The following is a 21,158-nucleotide window of genomic DNA, read 5'->3' on the forward strand; positions in this document are numbered from 1 at the left end:
ACAAGAGATCACATCGAGACGAGCATAAAGCTTACACCAGTTCAGAGGGTTAAAAAGCCCCGGAGCCTCAGCTAAACGATCAGGGCTGCTGAGCACTCATATTAGACAGAAATATACTCCACTCCAGCAGGTGTGACTCGCTGGAAGGTAATCGGCTGGCGCTGTGGTGGTCTGCTCACTCTCAAGCTTTGATCATCCCCCGTCGTTTTAGCTTGCGCGCTTCCCTGAGGAACACAATTTACAGAGTCCATTAGATGTTTATGGCAAACGTGTAAATCTGAAAAGCAGCGATGAGTGATTGCATTCTAGGTTCAGCAATTGTTTCTCATTTGAAAGTCAACAAAAAAAAAAAACTGGAAAAAAAAACTTTGAAGAGTGTGAGACTGCTGAAACTGGTTGTGTTTTCTTAACCCTCTCTTCGGAAACTTATTTTTAGACATATTCTTAAGGTACTGTTACAAGCCATAAAAACAATACTACACAGCAGATAGATTAGAGATTAGATTACATAATAAAATAAAATTGCAGTTTAAGCAATGAGATTTTAACCACAAGAAGACTGCATCTCCACCTTTAAACAGCAGACACAATTTGATTACACAAATTATAAAGCTACTAAAGATGTTTCAACACTTAGTCTCCACATCAAATTAATCACATAGCTTCCCTATTTCAGCATTGAGTCTTAGTGCAGTCTTTAGGGGTTAGATTTCTATCTTCACATGTGTGCATTTTTCTTTTTGGGGTTTTTGTCATATTCATTTCAAAACAGTGAATACATTTGAGTAAACAGTGTTCCAGCTTTTCATTTATCTGCTTCTGATACTGTAGAATACATAATTTTGTCCTACAACGTTTTTTTGTCGAACAATTATGTGACAGAAGCATTTCAACTTAGGTCTACCCAACACATGGAAACCTGTGTTACAACATTTATATAAATGCAACGTAAATGTTGCGGGAATGACTCAATAATAAATCTACTTTATGGCATGCTATGCCATACATCCCAAATTCTTGAAGTGGCCAACATGACTGGGGAGTTGGACCTATTTTCTAATTAACTCAACTAATAATTATTTGACTACTTTGGGGCACTCATCAGCTTTGTAGAGAGCATTAGTGCTTCAACCCAAGACGGTCACTGAGTATTGAAAAAGAAAACAAAATGAGATAACATCACAGTAATAACAATGTTATCTATCTTGACACAGTAGCATGCTTCATCCAACTAGACAGGCGATATATGTAACAGGGAGCATCTTAAATAGGTATAACGGGACTTGGTGTTTCTCAAAATGTGGACCAGCTATTATCATTTAGACCCATGTCTAAATGACAAGGGGTGTTTTAGATATGCTGACATATGTGACATGATAAGGAAGTGCAGTATTACAAAGAACTGTGCTGAAATCCTACAGTAGAAATACACTATATTCATCATAAGCAGACAAACCAGAAATCAAACCACTGGAGGTCAGCAAATAAATCCAGCACTTTCAGAGGCTGATGAGCTCAGGTTTAATGCTCAATTTTCTTTCTGCACCACTAAACTAATCGAAGTACAGTGATTCAGAGGTCAGGCCTGGCTTGAACAGGCTCCAGCTGTCAGACAATGAACATTGTTTATACTCTAAACACATTAAAGTGTTACTCAAATGCACAAAAAGCCTTGTTGTGTTATGTGCTTTGTCAAAGAGCACATTTCCATTAAAGCCAGTGACACAAACACTGACTTGGAGAGCGCAGGGCACACATGGAAATGGACTGCGAAGGTGTCGGGAGAACAGGACTGAGGCTGGCATGTCACAGGACTACAAAGCAATTTCCCACCGTGCAGATCTGAGCAGAGAATCGATGCATCACATTCCTGATTACTCTGTGGGGGGAAATGGAGTTTGTAATGTTTCTCCGAGACAAATGTAGGTTCCATGTGAGATTGATCTTATTTTCAAGACCAAAGAAAGACAACCCAAAACACACACACACCTCATCCCTCTAACACCGTACTCTGTTGAGCTGAAAACCACTTTTCCTCCTATCACTTTTCTCTTTCATTACACTCTCAAACTCTCCTTTCCCTTTTCCTCTCCTCAATTTCCTCTTGTTCTCTTTTTTGCTGTGCTCCAATTCTTTCAAGGTGGCAATTTCAATAAGCATGCTTTGACTGAATCAAGTGAAAGTTGCAAAGCAATTCTAAAACGTCTTTAAAGCCCACTTTCTTTTTGCTTTTCTGCAAACTGTCTGCTGTAAATACGCTAACACATCCCTGGCTCTGAATTTTGAAGAAACCACCTATCCTGATGCGTATAAAGTAAAAAATCTAGATGCGACACATTTTACATCTCTAATTAAAACAAAAAAGACAGGCAGAAATTCCTGCTGCATTAGATATGTTTTGATTAACTTGGTCTAGATCTAGCTTTCCTTTACAGTCCAGAGAGGAATTTTATCGTCTGACATGTAAAGATCCTGACTCTTGATTCGCGTCGGTGCATCGCCAAAAACTTGGGATGAATTTAAGGGGAAAATGCTTTGATAAAATAGCAAGATCTGGATATCTGATCCCAGAAACTGTCAGAGAGATGAGAACAAATGATCTAGGTTCATAAATGAGTAAATGCAGTCCAAAATAAACAAAGAAAATTGTAATGTCATGGACAATCTAATCTAAATTAGGTGCTTTTAGAAAGATTTAGGATGGGGATATCTGTGGATATATTTAGTTTCTACTCCATAAAAAAAAATGACATGTCACTGCTTTATCAGTACTCCCATATGTCAGAGTAAAACGTAGCAGGCAAGTTTTAATGTCCAGGACCAATACAATGAAAGACTGTATTTCAATCCAAATATACAAAAAATATTCTTTAGTGAGACTCCCTGGGGCACAGACAAACTAGAAAAGCCACATTTGACTGGTGCACACGCCAAAATATGCCAAACACATGTTTCACGCTTTCTTTCTGCATAGCTACAGAGGACATACAGAGAGAAATTATGCACCATTTCCAACATGATAGCATCATGCTATCTGGCCTATGTGACTGTCTTTTAATGCTTTAAAACATTAATGCATGTAATAAGAATGAAAACTGTTCAGGAATAACCCCCAGATGTGTTAATCTGTCCCATCTGCTGCTTCCAGAACCATTTTGATCCATCTTCCCCTCTGCAGAGCAAAAAACACACCCTGATAGTACACCATGATCTTTTATTTTAAAGTCACCCATGTTGTTTATGTGACAATTCTTTCCTGTTCACATTGTGATTTAGGAACTAATTACTTTTCCCACTATTTTTGTTGTCCTGTTGAATTTGAATTAATTCTGGAGCTGGAGCAATAAAGTGACACCTTAAAAGGATGCTTTGCGAATCAAAGTTGGCCGGGATATTTGGTAATAATAATTAAAAGATTGGGTTTCTTTCCATGCCTCTATGCAACACTTCAGTGTTGAATGACAGTATGATCTTACATACACACCACAGTGCAATAAATATATACCAAAGAGTATTAAACAAGAAAAGAATGATGAAACTGAATTGTTGGTAGAAAAAGGCCAGAGGCAAAAAACGGTGTGAATATTGTATAAATTATATTAAACCCAAAATAAAAACAACTTAAAAGAGAAAAATGTCTGTTTCTTCTTATACTGTTCCTGGCCACTTTATTAGGTATGTCAGTATGGGGCTGGGATTAATTCTTTATAGCACAGATTCAACAGGGTCTCAAAAATTCCTTTAAAAGATTTTGGTCCATATTGACATGATGGCATCATGCAGTAGCTGCAGATTTTAGCTGCACATGCACAATGTAAATCTGCTTTTCCACCACATCCCAAAGATACTCTCTTGATCTGAGATCCTGTGACTGGGAAGACCATTGGATACAGTGGACACATTGTCACACTCTAAGAAACTAGCTTGAGATAACTTGAACTTTGGGACAGTGCACAGGCATCAGACATTGATTGATTGATTGATTGATTGATTGATTGATTGATTGATTGATTGATTGATTGATTGATTGATTGATTGATTGATTGATTGATTGATTGATTGATAATGATAAATTTGGTCATCAAGGGATAAAAATGGTTAGCATCAAGATTCAGGTAGGCTGGGGTGTTTAAGCGATGCACAATTGATACTAAGGGGTCCAAACTGTGCAAAGAAAATAAGCCTCACACCCCTACAACACCACCAGCAGCCTTAACAATTGATACAAGGCAGGATGGATGCAAACAACGTCAGATTCTGACCATCTCTTCTAAATGTTGCAAGTAAAATTCAGAGTCATCACACCAGGTAACATTGTAATCGGTTTTTGTCCCATTTTGGTGTGCCTGTGTTAATTCTATCTTTAGTTTCTTGTTCTTTGCTAACATGAGTGGAACATTGTAAGGTATTCTGCTGCTGTAGGCCATCTGGTCCAAGGTTAGAAATTCTGTGCATTTAGAGATTATATTCTGCATACCTTGAAACAAATGCTTATCTAAGCAACTATTGCCTTTCTATCATCCAGAACCAGTTTGCCCATTCTTTTCTGACCTCTGACATAGACAGGGCCAACTGCAGCTCACTGGTTATTTTCTCCTTGTCTTTGAACCATTCTCTGTAAACCAGAGAGATGGATGTATGTGATGCTTAGTTTGAACTTCAGCAAGTCATCTTTACCATGTCTAAATGTATTACGTGCCACTCTGTGATTGGCTGGATTTCTGGTTGTATTAACGAGTAATTGAACCTACCTAACTGTAGCAACACAATGTTTTGTTGAAAGAAATTGTGACAAAAACATGTCTCATTCAAAAATAAAGCTGTGCATATGTAAAAAGATAAATAAAACACAATTCTCTCAAACTGCTAAGAAATCTTCAAGCTGAATAGTTAGGGTAACATATAATAATGTATTCAGAGGCTAACGGTAGACTATTTAATTTTTTTTTTTTTTTACAGATTACAGAAACAGTACATTTATTGTTTTAATGTGCAATATGTAATGTAAAGAAACACCATCTTGATTCTAAATAAGCCTTCATAAAGTGACAGAGACTGTTTTATACAGAATCACTGGCTTTCTTTCAACAGTTGGATAAAATGAACATAAAAAACAGCAACAGCGTATGTAGTACATGGAGCACAAGATACCACTTTTAACTGTAAACAATAAAAAAAAGGCTGTATAACAGTGTGGTAAGCAGCAGCTAAACTTATGTTTAGAAAGATTGCTCTCTGTATTGGTTTACATTGCTTCTTTTCCACTAATTTAGTAACATTTCCTTTTATTTCATGTCAATGAACCTACAATTGCATGCTAATGTATATCATAGAAGCCAATTGTTGTTTTTTTTTCTGTTGACAGTTAAGTATTTTAAAGACTTCCCGAGATTAATCTGAAAATAACTTATAGCAGTCTCCTGCTTGGTGCTAATTTTTAACGTCACATACTCCACTTCCATACTGTGGACTGTCAATCATAGTAGACTACTTTAAATCATCAACTGTTAAAACAAACCTTAAGGGTCCTGAAGGCATGTATAAAAACATAGGGCATGTATCAAGAGACGCAAAATATGTTTGTCCTTCTGTCATGCACAAATGTCTGGGGGCAAGACACCAAAACTATAAATCTGACAAAGTGGCAAAAGAGCAGAGCAGCTGGTATCCTTTTAAATTCAAGTCAGATTTAGGAGCATGAGTACAAAATGATAGGTCGATGGGGGGGGGGGACTGTACTCTGGGGAAATGGACAGGAAATAAGGTGACTGAAAGGCCTTTTTTCTTTAAGTTTAATTTATATTGATTTTATTGTATTTAGTTGACTATTGGTTTATACGTACTGTTTAGAAACACTCATCTTGTTCTTCGGGTCAACTTTGTTATTGAGGGTAATTGTAGTTCATTTCAAATGCTTTAGTTCGACCATTAAGGATACAAATGTATTCCAATCTCCGACAATATACCCCAAAAGGTAATATCAACTTTGGCTTTTCTGGTTGAAAGTTTCTCATTAATGGAGGAAAAACAATCACCTAAACTCTATACCTCACTGAATTATACAACTCAACTATACTTGGATCCTCATCTTTATATATGGGTGGCTCTATTTTTAACTGTTAAACTTTGTGAACTGAAGTTATTGATTTTAAACTGTGTTTTAACCTTGTTTTTGTTTTTTGATAGTTTTGTATTCTAGGTCAGAGATTAAAATGTGGGACCAATTTCTGCATCTGTGGACAAAATGTAATATTTCTTTAAATATGCTCATAAATATACTTGACTTCAAACTGAGATCATTCTGACTGCTTTGCAACACTGCTGTACTGAGGGGCCAAAAGTGTCACAATTAAATGAGCAAATAGTTAAATATTTTTAAATGTGATCATTTAACTAAAAACTGAAAGCACCTATATTAGATAAATGAATTTATCTATAACTATTGAAATGTTTCACTAACTTAAAATGTTGAAATGATTTTAAGATTTGAATGAATTGTATGTTAAAAGGATATATAATGTAAGCCACAACATTTAACTACTTCATTTTGAATATGTCAGCTTTACCCATCAGACTCAGTTGCCAGGGCAAACCCTGTTGTAGGCAAGGTTTAACTGGTCAGATGCTATTTGATGATCAATAGAGACGGTTATAGTTAAACTATAGTTTAAATAAATAACTGTATCTCACTTCAACATATAATGAATTTGGTTTTTTTCAAAATATTTGATTATTTAATGGTGTATTTAAATGTTAGAGACATTTATAAAATGCTGATACATGTTTTTGTCAGGGTTGGGAAATGAATTAAATGCAAAGCAGACTGAGGTGAGAACCTTTAATAGAAAAACAACACACATGAAAATAACTTAAAGAACTCAGGCAGAACAAGCAGGAACAACTGGAGACAGAAAAAACAGAGCGTGGAGCAGAGAAATTGACCAAATGACAGAAAAACAGAAGGAACCAGTGAGGAACTTAGAGAACGAGTAAGTAAATATACTGAGGCAGGGGTAGAGAAATGACAGGCAAACCACAAGAGCTAATCAGAGAGAATGAATTGCAGCTGAGGCAGAGAGAAGGCAGAGCAATCAGAGGAAATCTGAAGCAGCCGAGACAGAGGACAAGAAGAGAGCCAAGAAGGGGAGAAAAGACAAACATGAATGGAACTGAACAAGAACCCCAAGAGAAAATGCCAAACAAAGATCTAACAGGAAACAATTTAAATGTAAAAGGATCACCAGAAAAACACAAAGAATGAGCAAAAGAAATACACCTAAGAACAAAAAGCACAAGGATATGAACTCTAAGGCAAAACCCAAGTGTCAAAAATAATAATATGGAAAGACCTATAGAACATAACAAGGAACATGCTGAAAACATGAACAGAACTTAAAACTATAACCTAATATCTCTTGACTTTTTTTATTTCAATGTATTATTTATTATAGGTTTTTGTTACAGTATAACATATTATATTTGGACAAAATCAGAAGCCCAATTAAATTGAATTAAATAGACTTTCCAAGAAAGACTAGAAAAATGATCACAGAACACAGGTTTAGACCGAACCAGCATCAACTTTTCAGCCTGCTCCCTTTGACTACCATTGCCTGGGCTTTGTGGATTTTCTTTTCAAACTAAAAAATTCCTCATAAAAAAAAGCTTTTCACTCCATTGCTCTCTTTACACATGCACTTACATGCATCAAGTCTTCTTCTGTGGCTTGCAGTCATATTTTTTGTAACATTTGATTGTGTTGTGGCACCCCGCTGGGGCAAAGGAAAAAGACAGCCAGAAAGAGAGAACAAACATCCATTCTCTGCCTGTGGCCACGGAGTCCCTGAGTTTTGTCAGTCACTCATCCCAGAACAAGACTGTGCAAAGCCTCGACAAGAGACTTTGGTATTATTCTCATTTCACGCAGGTGCAGACATGCACACGCTTCCACAATTTTCTAAATTTTTCCCCCCTTTTTTTCCCACACAAGAAAAATGCATTTAATGGTATGTATCTTGCCATGATTAAGTGTGTTCTTACTCCTGCAGTGCGTTAATGGAAGAACTGTCATCATCAGGCCATAGTATCATGTGTTTTTTCTTTTATTTTTTTTTAAAACAGGGAAGCATAAATGTTTATTGAGCCCCAGAGGCACGTAAGCAAATGTGACCTCATATGAGCCGATGTAAAGCGCCTGCTTTCAGAGGGGAGTGCAGATGGAAAGATCCGTAAATCACAGAATCTGCTCTGCTCAGTGAAACAGCTGCGTGGTTTCTGTGCGCAATTACAGCCTAATGACAGATCTTCAGCATCTAATACACTGCTTGATTCACACAGATGAACAATGATTTGCTTCTTGTATTTTGCTGTTTTCAATCTGTGTATCTTTACGCTCTTATTCCACAGACGAATATAATCTTTTTCCTCCACCTTGCTGTTTGCTATATGACCTGATGTGGTTTCTTTAGCTTTTGATTTTCTTTCCAGCCCGTCAACCCCACGTCTGTGTAACACATCAGTCACATACACCTTTGTTGCAGCGGTTTAAAACCCGTGTCAGAGGCAGAGCTAAGTGAATTGCATCTGTCTGGTGATTAGGAAATCTGGAACTGTAAGGAAAGTTTGGAAAGTAAAGCAACAATGGAAAGAAAAGTTGGCTGATAGAGTAACTATGAAAGATTAAGGGTGGTGCATGTTACAAGTGTGTCTGCGTGCCTGAAACCCAGAGGTGATTGCTTTGTGTTAATCTTCTATCAGCTTTGCACCATTTGGAGGCTTCTCAGTGTATTACTCATCATCTGCAGAGAAGTCTGTTAAATACAGATTAGACAGCGGAGGGATGCTGTATTTCTGAACTTTCTCATGGAACAGAAACAATCTGTCTTCTCCCGGGTTATCTTGGTATTTCTCTGTGGTGTCCCACTCCCACCCTTTCATCTCTCTATTTCTCCCAACGTCTAACCAGCTGTGCTCCATATTTCAACCTTGCTTTCCAGCTGATTTTTAAATTGATTCCTTAAATTTAAATAGAAACTTTCAGCCTTTTGTCTACAGTTCTTTTTACTTTCTTTCCCAAGGAGTCATCTTTCTTTTGATAAATTTGCTGATTTAAGCTGTCACAAATGTCTTCATGATAACTTTTGACTTTCTAAAAGCAAGACCAATAGATACAAGTATTCTGGTGTGAGTACTCCATTTAAAATTCTGACAGGTCATGAATCCAGTGAGGTTTGAGCAGCTGTGTTTCAAAACGTTCCACAGTTCAGAAATCAAAAACATACATAGAGAAGAAGAAAAAGAAAGATCTGAGAGTGTCTCACTAAAGATTTGGCACTATAACTGAACAAACTGAATTAAAATGATTTATATTAAAAGAAAAAAAATCTTATCAGCTATTCAAATGGGAACAATATTCAAAGCCATGGGAAACGTTGTTGTACCAGTGAATGTAAGCTATATTTTACATGTCGTGGTCTAAACAAAACTTTACAAAATGTTAATCTGGTTAAAAGCAATTTATACATTCAGCAACGTTTCACACATGGTATAAGGAGAACCTTTAGTTATTTTGCTTAACCATTGGCTTACAATTTAACTGATATAACTAACAAATGGTGTCAGTTCAGATTTTTGTTATATAGAATAGAATTGTAACAGGGACAATTACGTCTAACAAAGTTTCAATACAAAGAATGCAACAGATGTGCTGTACAGAGAGTCATTATCAAGGTCAAACCAAACTGAACCTTAAAATAATGAGGTGGTTAAAAGCCGTCATATCGCGTATAACTGGGGTTTTGTTCTCGGTTTTATCACCAAATGGAGCAAATTATTGTACTTTTGCAAAATATTGTACTAAGGCTGTACTACTATATGCTCTCCAAGAAAAAGAAAATGGACTAAAACATGACTGGATTACAAAGATGTTTGGAAGTATGTTTTTCCAAATCAAGTCTCAAGTTTTTCACCCAAAGTTAGTCAATTCTCTAACAACTGAAATAAATATTTTCTCATCAAATCCATGGCATGTAATGCACCTCCAACCTAGGTTAGGATTCCAAACCTGTACTTGTTATGATCCTTAAGTGTTTGGGTTTCTGGTTTCTTTTGTGTCTCTGTTTTCATCATTTCCCTGTTGTTAATGTTTTCTAGGTGTTGCCATGTTAATTTATTCCATTGTGTTGCCTTTCTTAGACTGTTCTTGTGTTCTCTTTGTACTTTGGGATTTTTTTCTGTTAGATCTCAATTAGATTTCTCCCCTTGATTTGGTCATTTTTGTTGTGCCTTAGTTCAGTTCCATTGGTCTCCCTGGTTTCCTTCTGCCTAAGCTGCTACACATTATCCCTTGATGATCTGCATTCAATGTCAATGTCAAACAAGTTATTATATTTTAATCTTTTAATATTCATTAATTATCTTTTAAGCTTTTAAAATGTATTTCACCATCCAAAAATAAACAAATATGCATTTATGCTCTGAGAAAAATAATAGAAACAGCTTTAAACTTGTTAATATTGAATTTCCAAATGAATCATTCTAATAGCTTTTTGGTATTGGTAATGACTAAAGTTAACACCTGTTTATCCCTGTCTTCATATTGTCTACTCTTTCACTATATGTTGTGCTAAATACAGTTTTGAGGGTTTTTCTCTCCTCACACTGGACTTTTTTCTCAATTCTAAATAAGAAAGAACTTCAAACTGAAAATATAAATTACAACATGATGAGTGAGGCAGTGTAACAGGTAAATAAATGATTGTTGAACTTCTGAATAACTGGAACTAATTGCTGAACAGGGCTTTGCATGTTTCCACTGATACTTTAAAAATGTATCTTTGGTGATGATCTCTTTAAGTCTTTAATGTTGGAAGGCCTTCTCATCATAACCCTAATGTTTATCTCCCTCCACAGATTCTCTATTTGATTTAATTTGTTACTCTGGCTGGGTCACTCCTAAATGTTGATATTGCTTTAGGTCAGAAAGCAGTCAGAATAACATGCTGATTAAGTAAAAGTCTACCTTAAACCTACATCTGCCAGTGGTATGAATAATTATAGGAATAACTGTATATAATCATATTCAATAAATTAGAATATATGTTCCGATTAGGTTTGTTTCTCATATTAAAAGTATCTTTTTAAAATAACCTTTAAGAAGGTATTACACATACTTTTCACTAAGCTCACATGTCATAATATTCTGATTTATTGAATATGACTGGATTTGAGAAAAATGTTGACATGTTAAATATTTCTTCCCAAAATTTTTCAGTTGGGCCATTGGCATAAGATTCAACGACCCAAGTAAACCACACACAAAGATACGGTATCATTGCAAATAAGTCTACAAATGCAGTTATAGGTAAAATAAATTGGAATGACATAGAAAATAAGTACTGCACACATGAAGGGAAGAATATGTAAAAAGGTACAGGAAGCCAAGAAATCAATATTTAGAAAGTGTCAAAATGGGTATTGGAACGAAACCAGAGTGCAGAAAAACACTTGGCAGTCACATAGTGGATATGAGAATCTTGAGGCTTTAATAACGAAAAGATAAACTTACACGAGTTTCCAAAATGACAAGAAACAGGGATCAGCACGGAAGTAACAGGAGGACTGAGCGAGGAACAATGAAAATTACCAAACATATATACTGAGGGAGAGAGGAATGAGAACCAATGAAAATAGGTGACAGATAATCAAAGGAACTAAGAAATGGGGAGACAACGAGCCAGGGAGGCAGGGGGAGCAGGTGAACCTAATAAAACTAAAGCATGAGGAAAGGGACTAATTAACACGACAGTGAGCAGACCTAAACGAAACTATAGACCACGATAAATAAAGCATAAGAATCAAGAATAAACATGAACTAAGGGAAACTGAGAAAACGGAGGGAACACAACAACCTAAGAACTAGCAAAACCATAAAGGAACCCTGACTACAAAAGTAAACAAACCTAAACCACACTGGCTGAATAGACTGGAAGGGAAGCAGAGAACATGAGGACTAGAATGTAAACAAACAAAATGTAACCAATAACTAAACACAACCTAACCAGAGGGGCTGGAGAATAAAGCCAAACTAGAGGAACTGAACAAGAAAGGACTACAACTAGAAAGGAAACTAACACAGAGAAAATAAGACTAGTAACCTACTAGAATATAAAAGAGAACAAATACCAAACCATAAATAAACTATAAGATACTAAACGGGAAACTGAACTAGGAAATACAAGGAAACCAGAGCACTACAAATAATAAATAATAATAACAATGACACAGAGAAAACCATACTAAGTCAAAACTAAGAAAGCAACAATAACCAAAGCAGCAACGAACGAGGAGAGTGACAACACTTGGAGGAAATAAACAATCAGGAGTGAGAGGAAGTAACCAAAACAACCATGACTACCAAAATACTAAATATAAACATAAAAAGTGACTAAACACAAACAAAGTCCAAACCCTGACAGAAAGCATTCCTGCTCCTATGTGCAAATCAATATTAGCTGGTCTGATATTAACTGATGGCCTATAAATAGGTTTCTCATTAACAGAGTGGTACTATTGGTAAAAGAGGAGAGACCTTCACAAAAATTATTACTATTGCAAAATATTCAAATTTTAATGGTACAGTTCAGTTTAGAGAACAACTTCAGTTGAAATTTAATTCAGTTCGGTTTATGTATATCCGATTGACAACGGATGTTGAATTAAGGCACTTGACAAAAAATCTGATTTATATACAGAAAAATACAGCCAAGTTAATCTAATTATATAAAGACATTCAACGTCATAACATACATTCCAAATTGATCCTAGGCATAAAACAAAGCACTAAAGTTCAAGTATTATTCAAATTGGTCAAAGGTTTTCTAATGAAACTCAGCCGGTTGCATTGAGTCAATGACTTTGCAGCAATCCCCACTCTTAAATGAGCATGTTGCAACAGGGGTAGAAGAGACATAACCTTTAACAGGAAGAAACCTTGAGCTAAAACTGAGTCAGTGTGAGCAGACGTCTGACGCTCCATTTCTAAGCTTTTAAATGTACCAGTGACTGGCCATAATACAGAAGTAGAAAGAACATATCACCATAAACCAGCCATGACAAGGTGCCCCTTAAAAATTTCTGATGAAGGAGTCAAAATAATAATCAGGAGTTTTCCAAGAGCCAAGCAGCACTCACAGAGAGCCTCTGAAAGACCTTAAAATGGCAAGTATAGGCTTTCCCATGAAAACAATTAGTAATAAACCCAACCTCAATGGTCGCCATGCAGATGAAAACCCTGCTCCACTACCAGGTGAAGTTCTGCATGTGGTGCAGTAAACTGGTAATAAAAACTGGTCATTGCAGCCATAGAGGGGAGCATAGCACCATCGTCTTGGTTGCAGTAACAGCAACAGGAGTTTTGTGCCTTTTTAACTTCCCCTAATGGGGAACTATTGCATTATTAATATGCTCCAGAAAATCTCACCACACCGCATAAAGACCATCTATAGTGGGGCAGAATTTTCACTTTGCAGAGAGGTCTAAATCCAGTGTAAATGGGCCAGACTTAACTCACTAATCTGAACAGAATTGGGGCCCTTGTTTACGTTTTCCTCATTAATAATAATAATTCAAAATAAAAACAAGCAGCACAGCAGGTATGTTTCTGTGCATTGAAGAATGGAAACCCAATATTCAATATTCATGTACAAAATAATAAAATGAGACTTGTAAGTTTATTTTACTTATGAGTAACAATGAGGCCAGAAATTCTACAACATTAATGTCACTAGTGGCTATAGAGCAACACATTTGCCTCCTATAGGGCAAATGTGTTGGCTTATAGGAGGCCATCAAAGCACTACTGAAGACAAGGCAAAAAAGAGTGGCATCTGCAAACAACATAAGATAAATTTATAGTAAAGTTATTTACTATACATGCCATACCATTTCAATAATAAAACTTTCATAGAGTCATCTTAAATACAACATCTGATAAAAATACAGAAGCCGAAACACAAATGTCAGACAAAGCTCTGTACTGTAGCCTAGAGGCAGTGATTACAGCTCATTCAAGGATAATTAATGTCTAAGGTTTGAGAGATATTTAACCAGCACATGATATGATATAATATTTTCAAGGTTAGGAACATGTTAAAGTAAAAAACTGCCATCTCTCCTTTTCAGATCTCAGCTGGAGGTTTTGGTGTGACCTCCCTTTGAGTCTAGCAGCTGCTCATAGCCAGCAAGAAGATCGCATGACACAGAGAGATAAAGATGAGACTCACCATATTGAATCCTGGGAAAAGGCTGACTGCGGAGGCTGTGTCCAACGGGATCGGGAGAAACTGCTTTATGCCCAGCGAGTTCTGGACAGCAGGCAAGGTTGGACGCACCAGGGTAGGCATGAGGCCATTTTGACATGTGTTACCTGCAGGAGGAAGTGGCAAAAGCAACATGTTGAGCCAGTGACAGGGGCAGAGAAAAATGATTGAGCCAAAATCTATTTGAGTTCACATCCGATTAAATCCTCATTGAGTTCTTATTCAATCTGTGTCATCTGTGTCATCGATATCTCCATCCCCTCACATCTGATTTGCTGCCATTTCAGCTATTTAGCACCTGTGCTACTGAGGCTGCCAAGTCAAGACATTCAGATTCATGTGAAGCTCACAGCACAAACTTGCTTACCTGGAACTAAAGCCAGGACTAAACACTCTTTTTTTGCAATCAGAAAAGTAGGTTTACATTAAAAGAAAATCTGGTTTTAAAGTTTTATTAGAAACGTATTTTTGTTCATTTAAAACACGGTAATCAGAAATTTTAAGAATTTTCCAAATTTGTACAAAAAATCTGCAATATTTTTGAAGATATTCTGAAATATTGTATACAATATACAAGCCATAAATATATACATTTACACATGTTACTTCAATAGTTACACATAATAGCCTTTTTTTATGATACCATCTGTTTTATGAAGTGCACAAGTCCATCCTGAGCAAACCTCACACCACATAATGTTGCCACCAGTGTAATTCACAGTTGAGATGGTGTTCTCAGGCTTGCAATCGTCCCCCTTTTTCCTCTACTTGTAACTATGGTCATTACAGCTAAATACTTTTGAAGAGAACCAGAAGGGGAGTTTACATTAATCCAATCTTAAGTTCCCTGCATTTTAGGATTGATTTTACTATTCCCTTATTGGCTTTTAAAGCTTGAAATGGTCCTAGTCTGAAGACTTTCCTAGTCTGAAGTATTTGAGTTGTTTTTCATCTGTGGCTCGTTCAGACCCTTCAGGTTGACAGATAAATGTCTTTTATTAATCCCCAAATTTAAGACAGAAAAACTACAGCGAAGCATCTTTTAGCAATCGGGAGGCAGCCAAAAGTACCAAAGAGGCAACCAGATTTGTAGTGAAGTTCAGAGTTCTCTTCTTGATATCTTGGCTGATTTTTTAGTAGATTATTAATTAACTTAACAGAGGTTTATAGAGCTGTGAGATCAAGATCTGGGCTTTCTTACAGTTTTTTTAAAGACAACATTTAAACTTTAATTGTTGTTATCATAACTGACCTAAAAAAAAGGGAAGTTTAGACTAACTTAATGACTAAAAAATTAGGCAATGTGTCGCTTTATCCAGTGTATGCATATATCTGGTATCAACAATGATTGAACTGGATGGCCGTGCCTAAACCCCTTAATCATAACACAGAACCATGCGTTACAAATGTGCGAGGGTTATTCAAAGTTGCTTAAAGTTTTAACTATATAATTGTTTTTATCTAAAATTAAAACATAAGACTGTCGTTAAGTCAAAGAAGCAGGAAAATTCAACAAACGTTGATTTGAAAATAGGATAAAAGGTGAAGAAAGGAAGAAGCCCTCTTTAGTCATAATCCACTAATATCATTCACTACCCACTTCCTACATAAAAAAATGTGTAAAAAGAAGAAAGATTAAAAGGATGATGCTGTTGCATAGGCTCTACTATAGTTTTACTACAGAGATTCTCTTGTACAACACTGTTACATTTCAATCAGGAAATACAGAAACAGGACAGTGTTCGGGCCTCTAACAGCTTTCTCCTGTATTGAATGTCACGGTTATTTTGATTAAGCATTGCCTGAGATTTTATTGAGATGCCGAAAGTTGCTGATTGTTACAATTTGCAAAAAATATATTTAAAGAAATTCTTTAAATTAATTTTTCCTTGTTTTTGACAGTTTCCTGTCAATGACTAAACAAAGTGAAGTCCTGTAAAGCTAACCAACCTTTCATAGTTTAGTTACTCATGCATCTGAATTAATACAATATCATCAGTAGAGTAACAGGTTGATCACCTCTAAGTCAAGTTGCACTGATGCAGTAATTCATGCAAAAGGAGCCCTGGCCAAGTACTGAGTTCATTTAAAGTGCAGCAGATCGACATACATTTTAGCAATCTGACATTTCTATGTTGAAAAATTATTTTTATTTGGGTTTTATAAATATAAATTGTTTTCTGAATTTTAAGCTTTCAGTAGTCTAGGCTACAACTATTGCCAAAAGTATTTACCTTCACACCCATATAAACTTTTAATCCATAGGGTTGGCCCTGATTTTGCAGGTACAGCAGCTTCATCTCTTCTGGTTGGGCTTTCCACAAGCTTTAGTTGAGTGTTTAGTGGCAGTTTTTGCCATTCTGACCAAAGTTCTTATATGTGGTCAGACACTAATATTGGATAAGAAGGCTTGGGTTTCAGTGTCCGTTCTTACGTATTAAGAGACACAATACAGTCAGGCAAGTTGTGTTCTCCTAGGAACTGCCAGACCCAGATTGGTCAATTGGATTGCTAATAAGATCATATATCACTCCAGAGAAATTGTCTCCACTGCTCTGGCGTCCAGTGTTTTACACCACTGTATCTAACATTGCACTTGGAGGTTGTAAGGCTTGAATGCAGCTGCTCAGGCAAGAAAACCTGGTCTAATCTGTAGGCCACATACGGTTTGGAGATCTGTAGCTGTTGATTCTGCAGAAAGTTGATCAATGGGTGCTCTGCACCTCAGCATCTGCTGACCCGGCTCTGTGATTTTACATGGCCTACCTATTTGTGGATGAGTTGTTATTCCAATCGCTTCCATATTGTCTGAATATGAAATATTTAGCAGCATGGAATTTTCATGACTGGATTTAGTGCACAGGTGGCGTCCTATTATGGGACCACACTGGAATTCACTGTGCTCTTGAAAGCGACCTGACTGGTATCGTAGACTTAAAAGCAAGGAGCCAAACCGTGTTTTTAGGTAATTTACAGAATTAATTTGAATATAATTTCAGGTGCATGTGATTTAGACTTTTAATCAAGAACAGGTTGGGTTAGCAGGTCAAAAGTGTGTTTGTTTCTTCTCTGAAATAAGACGCTGAAATTGTCCCTCCTAACAACCAAAGTGAAGTGGCCCCAAAGAGAGTCTTATGAGATGATTCAACGGTAAGAGAGGCCTGGGCCACACATTTCTAGGAAAAACAAAAGTAAATACTCCAGTTTTATTGTCATGTGAGAGTGCCACGCCAGCAGAGTGCTTTCTTAACCACTAGTTGGAAACAGAACAGGGCTGATTTCAACACGTCAGGATTGAAAAGAAAATGGCAGAAAAAAACTGTCCCTGCCTTCCAAAACATTAGGAATTAAAGAAGCTATTTGACAAAGCTATAATGAGAAGCAGAGGGACGATTTTTTAACCTCTTTATCGGTGCACTTAACAACAGGAAAACCCTGGGCCAGCAGGCTCCAAAGCACTGGAATCAAACCAGTGTCATGAGAAAAATAAAAACAAGTTTGCCACGTTTTAGTCCCCAGGCAGTGGTTAGGGGTAAATAAAAAGCAAAAGTCATAAAAACAAGTAGAGAATTGGGAGAAACCACAAACTGGGATTTCTTTCTCTCACTCCATCTCCTGCTTCTCGCTCCAGTCGCCAGAGCGCTGCCATCTGTTGGAAAAAGTGCACATGCAGTACTTCACATGGAGGAACGTCCTGCTATCAACTTTAACAAAGCATGTTTTTCTGCAGGGATCATCCGACCACGCCACGACATGCCGGCCTGACGTCACCCCTCAGGCTCGCCTCACCTTGCTGACAGCCAAATCAACCATTTATCAGAGCGACACGCATAGCCAAAAACCCATCCAAACACAACCTCTGTGATGTTAGAAGTTCATCTGCAGTGATCTGACATGTGGATTTGTTTGAAGGGGTCATGTTTGCTTTGCCGACTGACAGATGAGATCTGACATGCCATCATGGCTGAGGTTTAGAGATTTTGTTTTCTTTAACCTGCAACATCACATGAAGCTGCTTTGTTTCAACAGAGAACCACAAGTCAAAATAAAGTCTCATATTTCCTCTGACACACTCACTAGTGGAGGTATGGTATAGGTAGATGGGATTTTTATGTCAGTGTTTTTTATTTCTAACTGCTGATGCTGTTAGCAATCTATGCACATCCCTTTGCCTCTTAATTTCAAAGATCAAGTCTCTTCATCCCTTAACACCAGATTAAATTATTTTTATGCTAGCTTTAATAATTATGCTCCACTTGCTGATACAAATATGAAATACTGTATTTTGTTTTGTCAGATGCAGACACTGTATAAAGACAAATTTTTGGACTCAAAGTCAGACGTTTACATACATTTCCTTTGTGTTTGGTTGAATTATCTTTAAAACTGTTTTTGGGTCTCCTTTCACATGCTTCTCACAATAGTTTTCTGGAATTTTGGTCCATTGTTCCTGACAGAACTGATGTAACTGAGCCAGGTTGTGTCAAGTTTGTATTGCACATACTTTTTCAGCTCCCATAGCGTTCCTCAATCAGGGCTTTGTGATGGTCACTCCAAACCACGGACTTTGTTGTCCTTATGTCAATTTGTAACAACGGAGTTTCACGCACAGTTTGTTTACTTTCAGCTGATAGGTTTGGCAACTTTTAACCTTTTCAAATGGTGCAGTTTTACAGCGGGAAAACTCCAAGTGAACCGAAACTTGTCACTACAAAACACACGAGAACGTTCAGTGTGTTTACTGGTCAGATGTGTCCCGGGCCGTAGTACCAAATATAAATACAGTAAGCAGATCTTGTGTTCAAGCTAGTTAATAACACAGATAATTTAATCCCATTAATGTTCAACCCATGCTGGAATGATGCTCTCTTGCCAGCTTTAGGCAACATATTCACAAAATCATTTGCTTTGGTGGTTAGTTAAAAATAATCTTTGGGACACAGAACCCATCTCTTCCTGGACAGTATAATAGCTGGATGTTCCTATGCTGTTTATACTTACATATAACTGTTTGAACAGAATAACGTGGCAGCTTCAGCTATCCGGAAATTGAACCCGAGAAAAAACCAGACTTGTGGAGGTCCACCATCATCATCTAAGCTTATGCAGTCATAATAATCTTAGTGTACATAAACGTCAGAATTTGAAGAGTTTAGTTAAATTCTTCAAAGACTTTCACAGTCACTAGATACAATACAATAGAGCACCTTTGAGATGTAGAGGAAAGTGGATCTGAATCACACATGTAAAGCAAACAAATCTGTAGCAACTGTTTTCATGTTTTTCGTGTCAATATGGACCAAAATTTCTGAAGAATGTTTCTGACACCTTGTTGAATCTATGCCATGAAGACAAAATGGGTTTCAAATCAGTTCTTGCAAGATGTACCTAATAAAGTGGCCGGTTAGTGTGCATTTTAAAGCTATTTCCTTGCGAAACAGGCTCTAATGAACTGATATCTGTGCCACAAAGAAAGAAGAATTAAATAAGACAAAAGCTGATTTTCTTCCATATCATAAACCCCAATCTTAAGGATCAACAAAATCACTATGATTAATGTTCTAGAGGCAACCCATTTCAAGCCTAAATGTCACACCAATACATTCTATAGCTGAAGTGTTTTATTATGGCTTCCGACTGAGCTATGGTCCTTCTGTGTCTAGAAATCTGAGGCACCATTAACTATAGAAGTCAGAGCAGTGTAGCGTTAAAGGTACATTTCCCAATGCAAAGTGATTGTGTCAAATTCTAATGTGGTGCAGAAATATGTATGGTTAGCTTGAAATAAACCTCAGATTTGTCCTGTTAGACCAAAACAGGATTCAAATGAGCATGTAAAATTGCTGCAATATTTTCTTTTCTTGTCATGCATGTAAGTGGATTGAAAAACACATTTTACATGTGAGGAAATGATTGGATTTGTGGAACATGAAGTCCTGCAGAAGGCATGTCACTTTTGATACACAAGACTGTGGAACTCAGTGTTCTGCTACATCAGGACAGGGTAAGTTAGTTTTAATGTCAGGATTTCATATTTTACTCTCTATATTTAAGGATCAGCGGATCACGTGGTAAAGACATTTCAGAGCTGTACAAATCCCCCTGCATGTTCTGGCAATAATTGGCCAAATTAATTACACAGTAGGTCCTGCTGTCAGTTTCTCTTTTTATTTAAGCATTGCATGTCAGTTCAGAGAATCGTCATCAGACAGAGCATTTGAGAAGTGTGACACAAGATTCAGTAGCATCACCCTTGGGTCATTGCAGAAATATTGGAGTACCAGTTGTGTAAATGATGTACTGGTGCACATGTGCCCTATACATGCATTTGGACCGTTGCATTGCCCATTCGGTTCAGTTTTTTAACATGTAACAAGAAATTTGTGTCTGTATTGTGTTTGTATTCTTTGTCCCCTGATAGGACAAGTAGCACAATAATCAGAATCCAGCCAACATAATCAAACATGTGAGCCCATTCCTGCAGGTCTCCTAAACCTAAACATCTGTCACCACTAAAAAGAGGGGCAAAACAATAAGCGAGAACAGGAAGACGAGTCACTGGCTTTAAACTGAACCTAGAATCCAACTCTCAGGCAGAAAAAATACAGATGGATAAACAGACTGTCACTCAGTCAAGAGCTGTGACATACATTTTAATAACCGGGGTTTGCTGACTTGAATCATGTTGGTTTAAAGTTGGCTTCACAGCAGAAGCTGTCATCTACTTTACATTGAGGGACTGTATAGAGAGTCAGTTTTTTCTAAAAGGTCTGCAGGTCACAGTCATTAAAATAGCACTCAGAAGTGTGCTTGAGCAGTTCAGGTGTTCTGTCTTCAGCT

The 21,158-nt window shown here is 36.9% G+C and overlaps 1 protein-coding gene across 4 annotated transcripts in view; it reads right to left on the reverse strand.

Moving 5' to 3' along the window:
* Positions 1–21,158, reverse strand: part of znf385d (zinc finger protein 385D) — a 116,147-nt gene that overhangs the window by 88,391 nt on the left and 6,598 nt on the right. For 3 of the 4 annotated variants that reach the window (XM_047361051.1, XM_047361052.1, XM_047361053.1), the window contains exon 2: positions 14,283–14,425. In XM_047361051.1, the coding sequence (XP_047217007.1) occupies positions 14,283–14,425 (143 nt within the window). Of the gene's footprint in view, positions 1–35; positions 225–14,282; positions 14,426–21,158 lie in introns of those variants that run through there. The other variant, XM_047361054.1, reaches the window with a different exon arrangement.

The sequence above is a fragment of the Girardinichthys multiradiatus genome, chromosome 3, assembly GCF_021462225.1.
Source record: "Girardinichthys multiradiatus isolate DD_20200921_A chromosome 3, DD_fGirMul_XY1, whole genome shotgun sequence".
NCBI lineage: Eukaryota > Metazoa > Chordata > Actinopteri > Cyprinodontiformes > Goodeidae > Girardinichthys > Girardinichthys multiradiatus.